Consider the following 20,047-nt stretch of genomic DNA (forward strand, 5'->3'; position numbering starts at 1 on the left):
CGCATCTCCTGCTCGGGGGCGGAGCTCCTCCCCGTCTTCAGTCCCCGAGCGACATACGCCGTCTTTCTAGTAAGTACAGCGCTGCGATCTGTCCCCCTGGCCCACAGGAGAGCGATTGGCTCTCATAGGCAGAAGCCCATGACAGCCGATCGCGTCATTGGCTAGCTGGGGGGGGGAGGGGAAGTAAATAGTAGATTTAATAACAAAAAAAAAAAACAAATATTTAATAAAAAATAAACAATGTGGGGGGCGATCAGACCCCACTAACAGAGAGCTCTGTTGGTGGGGAGAGAAGGGGGGGGGGAATCACTTGTGTGCTGTATTGTGCAGCCTGGCAGCTTGGCCTTTAGTCAAAATTGGCCTGGTCTTTAGGGGGGGGTTAACACTGCAGTCCTCAAGAGGTTAAAACAGGGAAGATTATTGTTTTCACAGCTTGCGATTTCATACACATTATTAAATGTTTTTTAATTTGTAAAACATTATTTGTAAACAAAATACAACACAATATTTTTATAAACGTTATTACCACTTATCGTTTACACCCCTCGCCCTTTTTTCCCCAACACCCTTTTTGCATATATGCTGCTCAGCCTTCCTTATAGTCCATCTCTCAGAACCATACATCACTCTGTATATTTATCATTGTGCCTGGTCTGGAGTTTGGCTTCTTCAGCTGGACTGTTTGATTCGGAGTCCTATGTCTGACCAGTCAGAAATGATCTCAGCTGATCACCATACAGTGAATCCTGTCTGGCAGTGTTTCCCATCACTGGGAAGTTGCGGTCACGGCTCATACTTTGTGATCTGTTCTGCATTCTTTACTGATAGATTTGTCTGCAGAACACGTGTGCAGCGATCGGTGCTGTAGAGGAACTAGCAGTGTAAACCTGGGGATTATCTGCAACCTGTTCAGCCAGTTACTTTCTAGCAGTGAGCTCAGCGTCTTGTGACCTGAGAGGTGTCACTGTCCCGCCCTGTGACAGGTACATATAGGGAGGGAGTGACAGAGCAGGCGTGTGCCAGATTCACAAACGCTGCAGAGATCAGGTGAGTGCAGAGACTGTCCCTATAACCCCCAGGCAGCTCCTCATTCCCGTGCTATCATATGCCGTATACTCCTATGTCCCCCGTGCATAGCAACACACACCTGGGTCACATCAGGGCTTCTTTTGTCAGAATGTTTCTCTGTTGTATGTAAGGTAGATTAGGTTATGTGGTTGTAGGTTAGAGCAGGTGCACAGAGGATTAACAACATTGGTCAGAGGGATGGAAGGTCTCACTCACCAGGAAAGGTTAGATAAACTGGGTTTATTTAGTCTGGAGAGAAGACAACTAAAGGAGTCCATACAGCAGGCGACTTTGGCGGCCGATTGACCAACCAATTCGATCATTATCGAATTGGTTGAAAATGGGTACCGCCAAGTGCAGGTCCGACCAACAAAATTCTTTGCGTTACTCGATCACAACTGATGCCGGATGTCAGGCCGAAGTTGGGTGATTTCAGAACGAGCGATGATACTACGAAAGCCCCGCCGCTGCCCGCTAATGTATAAATGTGCCTCGTGTGGTGTCCATCCGTCCTCCGGGTGGCTCTGCTGCATACACCCTGGCGGCGGCGCAAAGCGGCTGATAGAAGAGCCACCCAGAGGACGGATGGACACCAAGCGGAGGCTGACACAGGACAGGTAATGTATAAATGTACACACTGGGGGGGCTGGAGGCACATATATAGATAAGGGGGGCAGCGGTGCAGATGTGGCGGGCTCAGCTGATTCCCTGAAGATTTCATGCTGAAATCGGACGGGAATCAGCCTGCAGTATGTGGACAGCTATGACAAAGATGCAAATCTCTCTCAGAACCGATTAGAGATACATTTGTCGAATCTGCCCATAGTCTACTGATGTATGGCTACTTTTAGAGGAGTTCTAATTAACATGTATAAATAGGTCAGAGAACAATATAAAAGCTTGGCGGATGAGCTTTTTGTCCCTAGGCTTGTGCAAAGGACTAGGAGAAATGATCTGCATATGGAGGAAAAGCGTTTTAGCCAATTATATAGGAAAGAGTTCTTTACAGTAATAGTGATTCAAATGTGGAATGTATTACCACGGTAAGCAGTTATGGCAAATTCTATATCTGCATTTAAAAGCGGCTTAGAAAGAAATCTGCCCATAACTGGTCGAATCGACCAATTTACTCGATCAGACAGGATGGAAGATATCGGTTGACAGTAAAGGAATCGGCTCCATGACTTTGATTGACACTAGTTTCAGAGCATGAAGGCACAACATCGTTCAGCTTGACGTGGAATCTCGCTTGTAGTGTGTGGGCCATTAGTCAATCAACTTTCAATTAACCACACTGTAGGGTTGTTTACAGTAAGAGTGATTAAAATGTGGAATGTATTACCACAGGAAGTAGTTATGGCAAATTCTATATCTTACAGAGGATATTGGGAGTTGTGGTTCCTTTCCAGGTTGCATTGGACCATTGGTTTTCAGTTATTTTAATACACTGAACAGCCAAAACATTAATATAGTGTAGGTCCTTCTTGTGCCACCAAACCAGTTGTGACCCATCTAGGCTTGGGATCCACAAGACCTGTGGAGGTGTTCTGTGGTTTCTGGACCCGAGACGTTAGCAGCAGATCCCTTAAAGGACAACTGTAGTGAAAAGAATATGTTGTGAACCTCCGGACTAAAAATCGACTCAGCAGCACTGAAAAGGCCTGGTGTTTCTTTAACAGTTTCACAGCATCAGAACTTTGTTTCTCTTATACAAGCCTCATTTTTAGCTGCACAGAAGAAAACTGCCCGGGCTTTTTTCCCCTGATGCTGTGCAAAGCATGATGGGATTTCTAAAGTTGTTTTCATTCTGCTGTTTTGGTGCATTTTTTTTTTTTTTTACATTTTGAATTTGACCTTTGAAGCCTAGCGTGTGCAGCTGGGAGGGGTAATCAGGACACAGGACAGTTGGAACTGTGTCTCCTGCTCCTTGTCACCTCCTTTCAACCAAAAAGATGGCTACCCCCATGACAAAGATGGCAGCCCCCATGAATCACAAACATTTGCCTGTTCTTTTAAAACAGGGTGGTAAGAGATTCTATTACCTATCTATTCTAATTAACATAACTAATGTAACTTGATGACAGTATGTTTGTTTAGGCTGAAGTTCCCCTTTAAACAATACCAGTTGCCTGGCAGCCCTGCTGATCTATTTGGTTGCAGTAGTATCTGGATCACACCAGAAACAAGCATGCAGCTAATATTGTCGGAACTGATGTGCTGCATGCTTGTTCAGGGTCTATGGCCAAATGTATTAAGGTAGCCATACACTGGTCGATTTGCCATCAGATCGACCAACGGATAGATCCCTCTCTGATCGAATCTGATCAGAGAGGGATCATATGGCTGCCTTTCCTGCAAACAGATTGTGAATCGATTTCAGCCTGAGACCGATCACAATCTGTGGAGCTGCCGCTGCCCCCCTTCCACCCACCCGCATACATTACCTGATCCGACTGGCGCGAGTCCCCCGGTCTCCGCTGTCTTCTTCTCCACTCCGGGCTCCAGGGCTGCAGCTTCACTGAACTTTCTACCGGGGAAGTTTAAACAGTAGAGGGCACTCTACTGTTTAAACTTCCTACCGGGACAGGAAGTTCAGTGAAGCTGGAGGAGCCGAGCACGGAGAAGTGAGAGCGGGGACTCGCACCGGCCGGAGCAGGTAATGTATTGCCGCTAGCGTCGGTCGTCGGGCATTCGAACGCCGATATCGACACACTCCCGACCCGCCGGCGAACGAGGAAAATCTTCCGCACGGACGGATTGACGGGAATCGTCGGGAACAATCGATTTCGGACGGAAATCGATCTTTCGGTCAGCGTGTGCGTGACGATTTCACAGCCGATTTGATCACAGTGATCGAATCGGCTGTATATCGGCGGGAAAATCGTTAGGTGTATGGGCCCCTTTAGAGTCAGAGGATCAGCAGGATAGCCAGGCCACTGGTATTGCTTAAAAGGAAATAAATATGGCAGCCTCCATATCAGTGGTCAGCATGTAACCATTCTGCTACACAGCCCCCCATACCTTGCAAGCCTTGATGCACTGTGTGCTCAGACACCCTCCCCTCAGGGCTGTTTCCCACATTGTGATTCCACTGTCAGGTGTACGGTGCCTCTGCAATGGGTGATTTTGAACGGGAGAAGAAAATGTCTAGGAAAATATTCTGATATGCTAAAAAATTGCATAACTGCGTACCTGCTATGCGATGTTCCCAGGTTCCTATACTTTGTATAGGAGGCCAATCGCATGAAAAATGCAGCAGGTACAGCGATTCCGGTCAGAAAAATTGTCATGAAAAGGAGGCACAATAATGGAAGCAATCCCACGTGGTTTCCATTGGTGTTAAAGTAGCTCGTGTTTTGCAATTGGAATAGCATCGGAGAATGCTGCTAGTGGAAAATAGCCCTTATGACCAGCATTACGTTTCTCAGCAGTTTTTGTCATGTGCTCTTCTGTGGGATCAGCCATGCAGCCTTCCCACCCCGCGTGCGTCAGCGAGCTTTGGACATTACCCTGTCACTGGTTAACTTGTTGTCCTTCTGTGGATCGCATTTGGTTGATAGTAACCATCACATACTGGAAACAACACACAAGACCTGCTCTGGCCCATTCATGAAGCCAGGGCTGGTTCTAGACTTTCTGCTGCCTAAAGCACACTTTGGCGGATTTGCCCCATCCCTACCACCTTGATTGAGTGCAATGATTGATGTCATAGGGTAGGGTGGCAGGTGCCACCAGTCAAATGAGGACGGGGATGCGTGGATGAGGAGGGTAGTGTGTGTGAACTAGGAAGGCGGGAGGAAGAGCAGAGAGGAGGCAGGCACCGGGTGACCTCAACTGTTTGTCCAAACTCTGCCCCCTAGATTTTGCCACATGAATCATGTGATTCAACTGGCTTAATAGTAGGTCCGTCCCTGTGTGCAGCTATAACAGTTTCTCCATGTCACACTGGCTAATGCTCAGCCATTTTTCCTGTTACAAAAGATCACCTTCCAGATCTGACTGTTCTCTTGTTATAAATCCCACCTCTTGTCAGATGCCTCTGTTATGATATAGTCAGTGCTAGTCCGTTCACCTGTGATTAGTTTTTCAGTAACTTTGTGGTTGCTTGCTGTACACTCGATGACATATAAGAATGGAGGGGATGATTTATCAAGATATCTGCATAAACAACAGTTGCAAAAGCAGTGCAGCTGGCTAGGGCCAACCAATCAGGTCTCATCGGTTTCGCACATGCCCTGCCGCAGGACTATCGGTGTTTAAATCACCTTGCGGCAGAGTGCGCCAACAGAGGGATTTGCGTTGCTCCGCCCCCGCTCAGTGACGTGCTCCCCGCTGGACAGGAAGTATGTCACTGAAATTTGAACGATTGTGCACCATGCCACTATTGAACACGTGTGCGATAAGAATATATGAAAAATGGTATCATGTGTGGCCACCTTTGTTGTGATTGGACCAGGTGACAGGTGGCATCTGTAGACATATTGACTTTCTCAATAACATACTTTCCGTGACTGTATGTTTCTGGCTTCCTCATTATGTAAATACCTGAGCAGCAGCACTCCAGAGCCTGATTCCTGCAAGTATCGACTACTTACCCGCCAACATTCTTCATTTATCTCTCACCCATATCAGTCACGCATTGTGTCACTTCTCCTGTCACCTGCGTTCCCTGGTCCCCGAGGGCTGGTATCAGGTTCCTGCTTCTCTCAGTGCCTCTGTACCTGATTCCCTCAGACACCTCACACTCAGAACTTCTTGTGTCAGCTCATCCTGGCACAGATATCTCACATGTATTGTGTGTCCACAGATCTCATATTCTGCCTCCCCAGAGGGCCCTGGGTGTCAGGGACATAACCGCGGGGGGGGGGGGGGGCAGAACTGTAAGGGAGCACCAACTGCTGCTTCACTCCATCTCATACAGGGTTCCAGCTTTCAGATCAGGTGTTTTTGTGGCTACACTTGTTATGGGTGTGAAGATGATGATGGCCACACTTGTTTTATGGCCCTTGTGAGATGGGCCCCCAGGCTTTGCGGGTCACAAAGAGTTAGAAAGGGTGTGAGCATTGGGGGGCGCCTATCAAGGTTTTTCTGGGGGTTTTATGATTTATAGTTATGCCCCTGCTGGGTGTCACTTGGGCAGCAAGTAAAGGCTGGCGCACGCTTTCAATTATGATTGGCCAATCGCTGACCATGTTTACCACCTCCATGTAATGTGAGGGTCAACCGATATTGAATACTATGAGCAGATTGTGTAGGTAGAAAATCACTCACAGTAGAAAATTATAATGGGCCGTTGACCACAAGGGACAGGTCTCACCTGATAAGGTGAGCTATTATAGAAACAGCCAGATGCTCATTCGTCCCACTGAGGTGCGGGGGCCAGGCGTGTGTTGGAATTCCGAAGTCTGTGGCATCTGTCCATGGTAAAAATAGTTGAAGATTATTGGATGGTATCGCTTGTCAACTGTATAGCACCTCAGTGGGATGAATGTGCACCTCAGTGGGATGAATGTGCACCTCAGTGGGATGAACGTGCACCTCAGTGGGATGAACGTGCACCTCAGTGGGATGAACGTGCACCTCAGTGGGATGAATGTGCACCTCAGTGGGATGAACGTGCACCTCAGGATGAATGTGCACCTCAGTGGGATGAATGTGCATACAGCTGTTTCTATTATGGACCCCTTATCAGGTGAGACCTGTCTGTGTGGCCATCTGCCTGTTCCTACTGTGCGCTATTTGTCTTCTTTCTTCTACTTCAGACTTTGGTCAAGCTAGTGATTTGAAAACGATAAAGAAAGGGGACACCGAGAGCCCAATATAGTGTAGTATGCAAAACAAGTAAAGTAGTATGAAAAGTATATAATGTATATGCTCACAAGTGTGGGTTACCGCCTAGGCAACCACTGTACAGGCAGGTGAGGAGATTAGACCTGTCCTCACTCAGGATTAAAAGTCGCTCTCTGTAGATAAGGAAACAAGGTGGCGATCAACCCCTCCACCAGGGGTGGATCTTGCTAATGTAAAGGTGAACAGAGGCGCCAACAGGATAAAAGGTGATAAAAATCTTAAAATTCCTCAGGAGGTGGTGGTGGACTCGCCTCCCCGAAGCAAACAGGATACTGTCAGGTTTTTATAACAACAGGTTTATTTATATACTCCAAACAAAACAGTGCCACTGTTTTGTTTGGGGGATTGCTATAAAATCACATCGCTCTAGTGGGATCACACCCATAGCATTACATTAGCAACAGCGTTTCAAATAACAAACCCTTAGAAAATGCTCTTGTAGTGTCAACCAACTCTTTTGCATCCATCCGATTGTGTAGGTAGGCCCTCATATTACATGAAGGTGGTAATATTGGACAGTGATTGGCCAATCATAATTGAACGTGTGTATCAGGCTTAATGCTGGGCATACACGGTGCAATTCTGCGCCGGAATCGAGCTGCTGGCTCGATGCCGGCGCATCCCCGCTCGTCCGCGCGGGCGCATAGATCGATTCTCGCTCGTCCTCGCGGGCAGTTCCTTATCAGCCGCTTGTTTCTTCCATTGTCCGCCCGTGATCGGACAGGTTGAATATTATCAATCGAGCCATCAGCGGCTCGATTGATAACGACTATCGCGCCGTGTATGCCCAGCATAAGGTGGTTCCAGCATGGAGGTGTCCCCTGAGGCACTCATGGCAAGCCTTTAAAAGGTTATAATTTGAATAAACTGCAAATTTTGACTCCACAGAAACCAGGTGGGTACAGAGATACCACAATTTATGTCACGCTTTTTAACCACTTGAGGACCACAGTGTTAAACCCCCCTAAAGACCAGGCCTTTGTTTGTAAAATAGGCCACTTTAAGACCAAGCTGCAGGGCCGCACAACACTGCACCCCCTTTTCTCTCCACCAAGGCCCGCCTTCCCCCCCACCAGCCGATCACTGTGATCAGCTGTCATAGGCTTCAGCTTATGACAGCCGATCACCTCTGATCCCCTTGAGGGGACAGCTTTGTCACGCGACTGTCCCCAGTACAGCGCTGCTGCAGATCGCATCTCTGTACGGGTAGTTAGACGGCGAAACAATCTCCCGAGCGGCGATTGCTCTGCCCACCAAGCAGGAGATCGCACGGAGGAGATGCGTGCGATCTCCTGCAAAACAGAGCCCCAGAACTTCACACCGATCGGCGTTAGGCGGTCCTGGGGCTGCAGCCATGCCCATCGACGTGACGCGGGCCGGCTAGTAGTTAATATCGAGTAGTTGGACCTTCTCTATGGCAGTAGATAGGTCTTGCACATCATAATATGTGTATGTTAAACGAATCAAGTGTTGATAGAAGGTGGATCTGGGGCAAGTCAGCTATCAATAGGACATTTCTGGAAGCAGTTGTGGGCAGTGGTCACCAGGATTTAGGTTCCAAAGCAACTGGGCAACCCAATCTAGTCCTGTAGGAATGTGACAATTTGTCACCAGAAGCCTTTGTTTTTGGCCAGGATCATATATGAAGCGTAGGTGTGGGCAGTCACATTTCAGGCAATGAGTATAGCTAATGTTACCATCATCCAGTCTATACCCATCTTGAACTGATTTCCATGAGATGAGAGATTAGTAGATTTCACATCTGGCTCCAGTAGAGAATCTTAAGGTGGCGATACACTTCTAGATTTGCAGCCGATTCGGCCTTCAGATAGATTTCTGGCAGATGCCTGTCAAGTCGAATTTGACAGGAATCTTTCTGATGTGTGCCACACACTAGGAACAGATTTCCAATAGATTTCAGAATTAAATCTATTGAAAATCGATGTAAATGCATTATTGCACCATTAGATCAAATGCAACTCTATGGGCCATCGATCTGCTGCCAGCTAGATTTGACATCCTGTCAGATAGATCAAATCGATCGGAATTGATTGAAAATCGATCGATTTGCTGATTTGAAAGAATCAATTTACCACTTATAAAATGTGTTCAATGTGCTGCCCATTGTGTTGGATTGTCAATGCAACCCTCTTCACCCACTCTTCACACACTGATAGCAACACCGCAGGAGAAATGCTAGCACAGGCTTCCAATATCCGTAGTTTCAGGTGCTGCACATCTCGTATATTCACAGCATAGACAATTGTCTTCAGATGACCCCCAATATAAAAGTTGAAGGGGGTCAGATCAGGAGACCGTGGGGCCATTCAACTGGCCCACGACGACCAATCGACTTTCCAGGAAACTGTTTATCTAGGAATGCTCGGACCTGACACCCATAATGTGGTGGTGCACCATCTTGCTGGAAAAATTCAGAGAACGTGCCATCCGAGCATTCCTAGATGAACAGTTTCCTGGAAAGTGGATTGTTTATCGTGGGCCAGTTGAATGGCCCCCAATGTCTCCCGATCTGACCCCGTTTGACTTTTATCTTTGGGGTCATCTGAAGGCAATTGTCTATGCTGTGAATATACGAGATGTGCAGCACCTGAAACTATGGATATTGGAAGCCTGTGCTAGCATTTCTCCTGCAGTGTTGCTATCAGTGTGTGAAGAGTGGGAGAAGAGGGTTGCATTGACAATCCAACACAATGGGCAGCACATTGAACACATTTTATAAGTGATCAGAAACTTGTAAATAACTCATGAAAGAATAAAGTTATGTTTAAACCAAGCACACCATTGTTTTTCTTGTGAAATTCCCAATAAGTTTGATGTGTCACATGACCCTCTTCCTATTGAGAAAACAAAACTTTGAAAAAAAATTCCATTTTGGTCTCATCTGACCAGAGCTATATATAGGTATGGGATCATTGATCATGCACCGCTCCCAGCACACACACTCACATTGATTTGAAAAAACAATAACTTTCTCAGTTAACATCAGATCAACAAGAAAATCTAACATTGATCAAAAGGACCTTCATGTTTGATGTTGTTGTTTTTTTAAATAGGTTGTAAGCGAATTTAACATGTATGAGTAATTGTCTAGTTGGGTACGGCCGTGACACGTGCTGCAACCTGTTAGCACTGTTGGGGTTTGAATGCGGCAGTCTGTGAATCAGCACTGAACAGCAGGAAAGGGTGCATTTCAGTTAAAGAGGAACTGTAGTGAAGATAACATAATGAATAAAATTGCTTATTGTTTACAATATTCGTTTATAGATGATTTAGTCAGTGTTTGCCCTGATTCACATTCTGAAATGTATCACTGGGGGTGACAGCTTTAGTCCTGCCAGGTGATGTGTACAGAATGTTTGTTACTGAGAGCTCTATGCACAAAGGGAGATGCTGCTTGCTTGGCAGTTGGAAAAAGCCATTATTCCCCACAATGCAACGAGGTTCACAGACAGCAAACTGTCAGGACCATGGTCATGACATCACACTGTGGGAGGGGTTTCACCACAATATCAGCCATACAGACCCACTTGATGGTCTATTCGAGAAAAGGTAAAGATTTCTCATGGGGAAAGGGGGCATTAATTACTGATTGGGATGGGTTAAGGTTCCTCTTTAAGGGCTCAGCCACACTATAAGCACTTTTCTGAGCACTCTGTGATTGATTAAAGCTTTCTGAGTGCTTATTAAAAATCGCTCCCTTTCACGTTCCTAAAAATTGTGGCGATTTTTACCGTGATTTTAATGAAAGTGAATAGGAGCGATTTTTAAAAAGCGCTCAGAAAGCACTATAGTGTAGCTGTGCCCTAAGGGCTGGTACACACCAGAAGAGCTTTTCTGAGCTCCTTTTGATTTTAAAAGCTCCTGCTAATGTTATCCTATGAGTGTGTGCACACTGGAGCAATGTGATTTTGTAAAAATCCCCCATAGTATTGCATTCGAAAGCATATAAAAAGCTCTTGTGGTGTGCACCAGCCCTCACTCTGATACTTCCTCCTTCCAACGCAGCCCTTCCTGCTGTTCAGTGCTGAATGTATGCGTTTGGGTTCTGAAACACGCATTGCCGAATTCAAGCTCCAGCACTGCACAATAGTGACCACATCTGCTCAGCCTCCCACTGCACCAATTAAACACCCTCATAACTAAGTCCTGCCTAGTGGCAACACTATTAAACATCACCACAAAGAAAAAGTGTTGTGTGGTACTTCCCATAAAATGAGTCAGTGAGCTAAAGAACAAATCACAGGCAACAAAAAATTCCACCTTCCTACAGCATACAGTCTGTAATAGGAATAGTCACAGAGACGTGTGCTCTGTTCAAATGCACATGAAAACATCATTAGTAACTTCAAACCAGAAACAACAGTAGGTGTGCACCTTCCGTCTCAAATTTTACTTGCAGTGTGGCTATTCAAAAAGTGTTCATATACAGACATCCAAAAATTGATATAGAATCAATCAACGTGGCGTGGGTGTGATACCAGGCATTGCTTACGTGTCACAGGCAGGCAGGATGTGCCTTGCAGAGGTGGGTGGCAGGCACAAGGTGGAGGAGCATTGCTTACGTGTCACAGGCAGGCAGGATGTGCGGTGCAGAGGTGGGTGGCAGGCACAAGGTGGAGGAGCATTGCTTACGTGTCACAGGCAGGCAGGATGTGCGGTGCAGAGGTGGGTGGCAGGCACAAGGTGGAGGAGCATTGCTTACGTGTCACAGGCAGGCAGGATGTGCGGTGCAGAGGTGGGTGGCAGGCACAAGGTGGAGGAGCATTGCTTACGTGTCACAGGCAGGCAGGATGTGCGGTGCCGAGGTGGGTGGCAGGCACAGTGTGGCTATTCAAAAAGTGTTCATATACAGACATCCAAAAATTGACAGAATCAATCAACGTGGCGTGGATATGATACCAGGCATTGCTTACGTGTCACAGGCAGGCAGGATGTGCGGTGCCGAGGTGGGTGGCAGGCACAAGGTGGAGGAGCATTGCTTACGTGTCACAGGCAGGCAGGATGTGCGGTGCAGAGGTGGGTGGCAGGCACAAGGTGGAGGAGCATTGCTTACGTGTCACAGGCAGGCAGGATGTGCGGTGCCGAGGTGGGTGGCAGGCACAGTGTGGCTATTCAAAAAGTGTTCATATACAGACATCCAAAAATTGACAGAATCAATCAACGTGGCGTGGATGTGATACCAGGCATTGCTTACGTGTCACAGGCAGGCAGGATGTGCGGTGCGGAGGTGGGTGGCAGGCACAAGGTGGAGGAGCATTGCTTACGTGTCACAGGCAGGCAGGATGTGCGGTGCGGAGGTGGGTGGCAGGCACAAGGTGGAGGAGCATTGCTTACATGTCACAGGCAGGCAGGATGTGCGGTGCCGAGGTGGGTGGCAGGCACAAGGTGGAGGAGCATTGCTTACGTGTCACAGGCAGGCAGGATGTGCGGTGCGGAGGTGGGTGGCAGGCACAAGGTGGAGGAGCATTGCTTACATGTCACAGGCAGGCAGGATGTGCGGTGCCGAGGTGGGTGGCAGGCACAAGGTGGAGGAGCATTGCTTACATGTCACAGGCAGGCAGGATGTGCGGTGCCGAGGTGGGTGGCAGGCACAAGGTGGAGGAGCATTGCTTACGTGTCACAGGCAGGATGTGCGGTGCCGAGGTGGGTGGCAGGCACAAGTGTTTCTTGTTTGAAAACACTATTAAACACCCTCATAACTTGAGTCCTGCCTAGTGACAAAAAAAGGCTGCTTGACAATCGTGGCTTCCGTCACTGGATAATCACTGCAGCTAGATACCAATTCCCCTCAGCATGGGACCATCTTGTCTGATAGTCTGCTGTGCTCAGGCACAGAGCAATGTCCAGAGATCGGAGATGATCACTTAGAGAATTCTCCATGACTTTCCCAATTGCAACCAGCTTGGCTGATCACAATCGGCATAGAGGATGATGATGATGTTGCTAGGTGGGGAGCCATACATTTAAAAGCATTATGCGTTACTGCTGATTACAATTTTGCCGGACACTAAGCTTGATATTGTGACCATTTGGCCAAGCACAGTTCTATTTGGCTTGCTGTGGAGGACTCTAGGATATGTTTTTAAGTGACTGGCGGCTTGTGGTAATCACTGATAAACTGCTGGCCTGCCGCTGTGCATGTGCTGCAGTTGTGGTTTGTGGTAGCCACTGATGTGCTGCCGCTGTGCTTGAGCTGCAGTTGTGGCTTGTGGTAATCACTGATGTGCTGCCGCTGTGCTTGAGCTGCAGTTGTGGCTTGTGGTAATCACTGATGGATTGCCGCTGTGCATGTGCTGCAGTTGTGGTTTGTGGTAGCCACTGATGTGCTGCCGCTGTGCTTGAGCTGCAGTTGTGGCTTGTGGTAATCACTGATGGATTGCCGCTGTGCATGTGCTGCAGCTGTGGCTTGTGGTAATCATTGATGGACTGCTGCTGTGCATGTGCTGCAGTTGTTGCTCACATCTGTAGGTAGAGTCTTCCTTTCAATTCATAGTTTTTGAAGTAGCGCATAAGCTGGGCACCTCTGTTTAAAGGATAGGACAATAGGGGAAGGGAAGCTATGTTTGAGATGGTAAAATGGTGGTCAGTGGCCAGAGTGTTCTAAGTGAGAGCGTATGCTTGCCTGAAGAGGTGAGGTGTTAGGTTGTGCCTAAAAAAGAATAAGTGTGGGTGAGTGGCGGATGTGTTGAGGCAGGGAGTTCCAGAGGAGGGGAGAGGATTGTGAGAAGTCTTGTAAGCTAGAGTGAGAAGAGGTGAGCAGAGAGGAAGAAAGGAGAGCATTGTTAGTAGAGTAGAGATTGCGTGTAGGATGATCTCTGGAATTAAGGTTATTTAAATAAGAAGCAGCTGTAAAGTGCTTTGTAGGCGAGAGATAGGACTGGAGAAGCTGCATGTTTGCATCATATATTTCCATGAACTCACATAATGTACACCTCATTGATCCGCTCTCCATGCGGCTAGATGCGGAACGAGGTGATTGCACGCAATGCTGGATGTCAGTGACTGCTGTCATTGTTTGAAAGTAAATATTTATGGAGATTTTCTGTACTGAATCATGAATGCCGCCCTCTCCTTAGAACAGACCGGATTCTATTTATAACCAGCGAACTAATACTCCTGACCTGTCAGGCAGAAATGATGTCATCGCCACACACCCAGCCATGACTCCAGGCTGCTCTGTGAAGCATGAGGGAGTCACGCAGTCATAGGCAGTGACCTGGTCAGCCATTTTGTGACTCAGAGGCAGCGGCCATGTTTACTGATTACACTGGAAATTCCTCTGCTTAAGAAACTTGTTCCGTGTGTGAACCTTGCCAGGGGCACCGAGCAGAATGTGTTCATGGCTTTCCGGAAACCTGAGCAATGCTTTGTACGGGCAGAGCTGGAGGGCTGCCATTGTCCCTCGTTTCCAGGGCGTCGCTGCCTCACAGCCAGAGAGGGGGTTAATATACAGCCACAGACATGGCGGATGGCCGGTGCTGATAGCAGGGCTGTCATTCTACACACTCAGTCCAGGAGCTTCTACTCATAACATGAACGCTGCACTGCAGGCAGGAGCCGTGTGTAGACTTTCCTCACAGACCTCACGTCACGTGAATAAATGGACTCCACATGTAGGGACTCTTCAGGGGCAATAGCAATAAATGACGTACATTGTGGCTGCTTTACTAGCGATGGTTAGTGAAGCAATGTGCTACCTTCACTGCTCTTGCACCTTTAGGGCCACACCAAATGCATCATGTTACAGTAGCAGTAAAAAAACCAAAGTCCCCAAAAAGTCGCATGAGGTACAGTGCACAGCTGATCAATATTGGATGGTGATTGCCCCTCTATAGAATCTCACACTGCCATTAAAAGGTGCAAGCTTCACAAAAGGCACATGCGCACCACAATTAAAAGTCGCATTATGTTCAGGTGAACTTGCGTTGCCATTTGTTAACATCAGTGCCATGCGTCCTAAATAAATATGTCGGGCTCCATATCCCTCTCAGTTCAGGTGTCCTTAAAGAGAATCAGTACCCTAAAAGTCTTACAATAAAAAGCATACTATTCTCTTCATTATGTTCTCCTGGGCCCCTCTGTGCTGTTTCTGCCACTCCCTGCTGCACTCCTGGCTTGTAGATGCCATTTTTATGCAGTGTTTACAAACAAGACATGGCTGCTAACCAACTTGTGATAGGCTCAGAGCAGCTCAGTCTGTGACTCATACAGAGCTTGCAGGAGGTGTGGAGAGGGTGTGTATAGCTTCTCCCTATCACAAGCAGAGCAGCACATTCTTGCCTGAGCTGACAAAGGAAAGAAGTTTACATTAGATAACAGAGATATTACAGCGACTGTGCAACTAGGAAAGGCTGCAGTAAGACAGACCACATTAGAACAGGTATAGGAACTTATAGGATAGAAGAAATAAGGCTGAACATTTTGTTACAGAGTCTCTTTAAGACTCCTTTTCCACTTGCAAGGGCAATCCCAAATGCATTTGCTTCTTTTTCCACTCGGCGCGATTGCGAAGTGAACCGTAGGGAGCGAAATGTGATCGCAACTATAAACACGTAGCACTAAGATTGGGATTACTAAATAATTGAAACGCGCTAATGGAAAAAGTGCACCGCGATTTACATGTAAATCAAGGTGCACTAGCGATCGGCAAAACACGGGCGATCCGCTTCTTCAAGCGGATCGCGGCTAGAGGAAAAGGGTCCTTAAAGGGTAAATCCACATTTGTTTGGAAAAACTTTGTTTGCAGTTTGGCTATAAATATTGCAACAATTAATGGCAAATATTTTTCTTTTTCAACCTGTATATTTTGCTTTTATTTGCATATATAACGCACAACCATTTTACAGCGTTCCTAAAAGAAACTGATCGATGGCACTGTCAGCGTTTACTGCTAATCAGTTAGTGCAGGTGTTGAAAAACATGGCATCCTGCTCTCTGCATCTTACTACTCCTGCAGCAGGATGGGAGTTTCTGGATGGTCTCATGGCAACAGTAATCCAAGCAGACTACACCAAATAATGTTGCTAGGAGGTGAAGAAGAGCAGTTTGAGCTCACCGTCGCATTTGTAAATGCTTAGCTGTCTGTAGATTGAGATGGAAATATGATTTTTATAACAGTAAAATACTCCTGTAGCAGTTGCCTGTGTGTACAGCCAGTCGCAGTGTTATAATGATGGCACTTTTAGTTATTTTACTATGCGAGTCTCTGTGAAATCAACAGTGCTGCCTCTGCCACTTAGAGGCCCTGTAGTGGCATATAGTAGAATACAGTAAATTATTCAGGATACTCACTTTTATGGTAGTTTTCCTGGTAGCTGTATATTTGTATGTAGCTCCGCCCTCCCAGTGATGCTTACCCTAGGCTGCCCTCCCTAGACCATTCTGGTATGTTTTGTACTGGATTCAGAACTCTCAGTAAACAAACATTACAGAGAGATCATCTGGAAGGAGTATAGATTTCACCACCTACGATAAACTTCAAAGTATAAATCGGGTGAGGAAAGATTTTATAAAGCGAAAACACTGACTAAATAATTTATAAATGAATATTGTAAAAAAAAAATGTTGTTCATTATGTTATTTTCACTACAGGTCCACTTTATCCACTGTTTAGTACATTTATGACCAAACAAAACTGTTTTGTGTTGTAGATTCCACAATGTCCCTCTACCCATCACTAGAAGACATGAAGGTGGACAGAGCCATACAGGTGAGCTCCCCCCATAGAGTGTAAAGCATATAATCTGTATAGCTATGGTGACATTCATGCTTTTGCACATTATTAGTGATATGCCTGTCTTTATAGAGCTGGTACATGCACTAGATGGCTCTCAGCAGAGGCGGCCTAAAATGCCTGTGTTGTGGCTGGGACCAAGTACTCCTAGACACATAATATATATACCTAATAATGTTTCTTTATATATATCTCAGGCTAAGTTTCCACCACATGCTTGCGTTTTATTATTTGCATGCCAATTTTCAAACGTAAAGAAAAATGTGAATATTATGTAAATGTGGCTAACATACCGCATTTATCGGACTACTCCTGACCATAAGACGCTCCTAGGTTTAGAGGACAAAAAAACGGGGGAAATAAATATATATTAAACCTGGTGCATCCATGGTGAAGGGGAATCTTGTGGATTGTGCCCCCTTTGTAGCTCTTGTGTCTCCATGTCCTTTTCTATGCCCGTTTGTGTCCCTCTTTTGCCCTTCTCTATGCCCCTTTGTGTCCCCATGCGTTTGTCCCCGTGTCCTCCTCTGTATGGGCACAGTACAGGGAGTCCCCAACACTGTGGAAAGTTGGAGATTGGCATTGGCAGGCGTTCACAAGTCAGAAATTCCCAGGATTTGGACTATAAGATGCAGTAACTTTTTCCCCCACTATTGGGGAAGAAAAGTGAGTCTTATAGTAAAAAAAATACGTGTACACATGATAAGTGCTCCCAGAGCAATATGAGCTATAAATCACCTTTCACCTATGTTGCTGTCGCTTACATTAGGCAGTAAAAATGACAGATTTTACAGGTTTTGGACTAGTCCATCTCTTCATGGAGGATTCTATTTCCATTTATTCTTTACAAAAGCTCTCTAGATAGGATCTCTACAAAGATGTCTGTCAGCCTGGCTACTCATTTGTATAATCTGTTGGCTGTGGGACGGAGCTTTTGAAAATAAAGGCACCGAAGAGGAGATGGACTAATCCAAAACCTGTCAAATCTGTCAGACTTTTACTGTCTGCTGTATGGGACAGGGACATAGTAGAAAATACATTTATAGTACATTTATAGTGCATTTCAATCTGAGAGTAGTGTATGTCTTATAAGAATGTGCACACATGCATTTTAAACTCTACAATCTTTAATGATAGTGGTCCTTTAATCTCAAAGTTTCCTGTAATGAATTGACTGTGACAAGCACAAGTATGCCCTGAACTCAGCATGAGTGTGGCCTGGTGTTGGCGCACCACGTGCTGAGGACATGGGGGGGGCGGTACTGTCCTCAGAAGCCCCAGTGTAAGCGGCTCTAGGAGGGTTGGGTGTAAAGGCTGAGGGATGTCACCACAAGTACCATAATAAGACCGCAGGTGACTCCTATAACACTGCCAGGGCGGAGCTGCTTCTTCATTCCCCTGGCATTAGTTGTAGCGGAGAGATGTTACCTGCATGTCACCCCCCCTTCCACTTCCTCTTCTGTCAGTGGCTTTCTGTGCCACGTGAAGGAACAGCTCACCCCTCTCATATCTCACGTGAAATAACAGATCCCTGCGTGATGATTCACTCTGCAGGGCGATGATTCAGCCACACAGAGGAACAGGACTTGTTATCTTGTGGTCAGAATCTGATAACAAAGCTTCCCTATTCCAGTGATGCCCCTGCTCATAGCTGTGCTTCTCTTCCAGGCTCAGATCCAGTCCCAGTCTGTGCAAGTGAGCTCCAGGGCACCCCCTGCACTCATGCCAGCTCCTGCTCAGGCCCCTGCCCAGGCCTCTGCTCCAGGTAAGTGAAGCCTCTGATTTTATGGTTGTGAGTGTAACTGCTCCCTCTGGTGGTGGAGAACTCTCACTACACAGCAGTCAGTCTCGGAATGAGGCTGATTAGTTTCACCCAAGGAGCCAAACTTCATGCTGGAAAGTGCAAATCCCAACTTCTGCTTCATAGGTGAAGCTAATCAGCCTAATAGCAATTTTTTTTCCTATCAGTCCTATAGATTTTCATTTATTAAAGGAGAACTCTAGACAAAACACAAAACTCCCTACCTACTAGAAATAACTCACAGAGAGCCGTAGGATCGGTATGGTCAGGTGGTAGATTACTAAGGTTGTGATTTGCTGGCCACAATCACAGTCACTTCTGTTCTGTTTGGTGGCTAAAGCAGGAAGTGATCTCAGCAAACCAGAGCCTCACAAATCCGTCACCTGATTATGCGGATCACATGCTCCTCCTCCAGAGGGATTCTGTTGGTGATGTGAGAGTACAGTTATATGTGCTTTCTGTGTTCTGTTCCAGGGTGTCCTAGTTAGAAGGGAACAGAGTGCTAATACCAGGAAAAAGAACGTTCTCATAAAACACTCTCCTAGTGTCGGCCCACACCCGACCTAGTTATTACTACAGTCATTATAATACACTTATGTAGTGCTGACACCCTTTCAGAGCACTGTACTGAGCACACTGAATAATTCATGTCATAGATTATCCCTCAGAGGAGCTCACGTTATACCCTAATGCATGTTTAGGACTGAACACCCCCCACAACCACCACCAAATAGGACCATCGGTGTATCCAAAGGACCTAAACTCTTCCACAGGAGAGAAAAAAAAACAGAAAGAAACCCACCCTGGGTTGTCTAATTCTCCCTTATCTGCTAGTGAATTTGGGGGAGTCAGGTTGAGTCTAGAGAGGTCAGTGAGTTCTCTGCAGTACTAGAAAAAAATAGAGAAGTGAAAGTAGAAAACTAGAAACAGTGCAGCAATTAAAGATAAATTATGAATAATGATTAAACTGGTCTCTAGTGAATGGATAGGCTGCATTCTCAGTGATGTCACTGGTCTGTAGTGAATGGATAGGCTGCATTCTCAGTGATGTCACTGGTCTGTAGTGAATGGATAGGCTGCATTCTCAGTGATGTTACCAGTCTCTAGTGACTGCATAGGCTGCATTCTCAGTGATGTCACTGGTGTCTAGTGAATGGATAGGCTGCATTCTCAATGATGTCACTGATGTCTAGTGAATGGATAGGCTTCACTCTCAGTGATGTCTCTGGTCTCTAGTGAATGGATAGGCTGCATTCTCAGTAATGTCACTGGTCTCTAGTGAATGGATAGGCTGCATTCTCGGTGATGTCACTGGTCTCTAGTGAATGGATAGGCTGCATTCTCAGTGATGTCACTGGTCTCTAGTGAATGGATAGGCTGCATTCTCAGTAATGTCACTGGTCTCTAGCTAATGGATAGGCTGCATTCTCAGTGATGTCACTGGTCTCTAGTGAATGGATGGGCTGCATTCCTCATGATGTCACTGGTCTCTAGTGAATAGATAGGCTGCATTCTCAGTGATGTCACTGGTCTCTAGTGAATGGATAGGCTGCATTCTCAGTAATGTCACTGGT

General features: G+C 46.4%; 1 protein-coding gene across 1 annotated transcript in view; it reads left to right on the forward strand.

Annotated features, from left to right (window-relative positions):
- The first annotated feature begins 1,005 nt into the window (after nt 1-1,005).
- The window catches only part of SDCBP2 (syndecan binding protein 2), a 48,357-nt gene continuing 29,315 nt past the window's right edge, over nt 1,006-20,047 (forward strand). Inside the window, exons 1-3 of the mRNA XM_068262058.1 lie at nt 1,006-1,047; nt 16,590-16,648; nt 18,341-18,437. Of these exons, the coding sequence (XP_068118159.1) occupies nt 16,598-16,648; nt 18,341-18,437 (148 nt within the window). The 5' untranslated portion in view covers nt 1,006-1,047; nt 16,590-16,597. The remainder of the gene's footprint in view (nt 1,048-16,589; nt 16,649-18,340; nt 18,438-20,047) is intronic.

Source organism: Hyperolius riggenbachi, chromosome 12 (assembly GCF_040937935.1).
Source record: "Hyperolius riggenbachi isolate aHypRig1 chromosome 12, aHypRig1.pri, whole genome shotgun sequence".
In the NCBI taxonomy this organism is placed as follows: Eukaryota; Metazoa; Chordata; class Amphibia; order Anura; family Hyperoliidae; genus Hyperolius; species Hyperolius riggenbachi.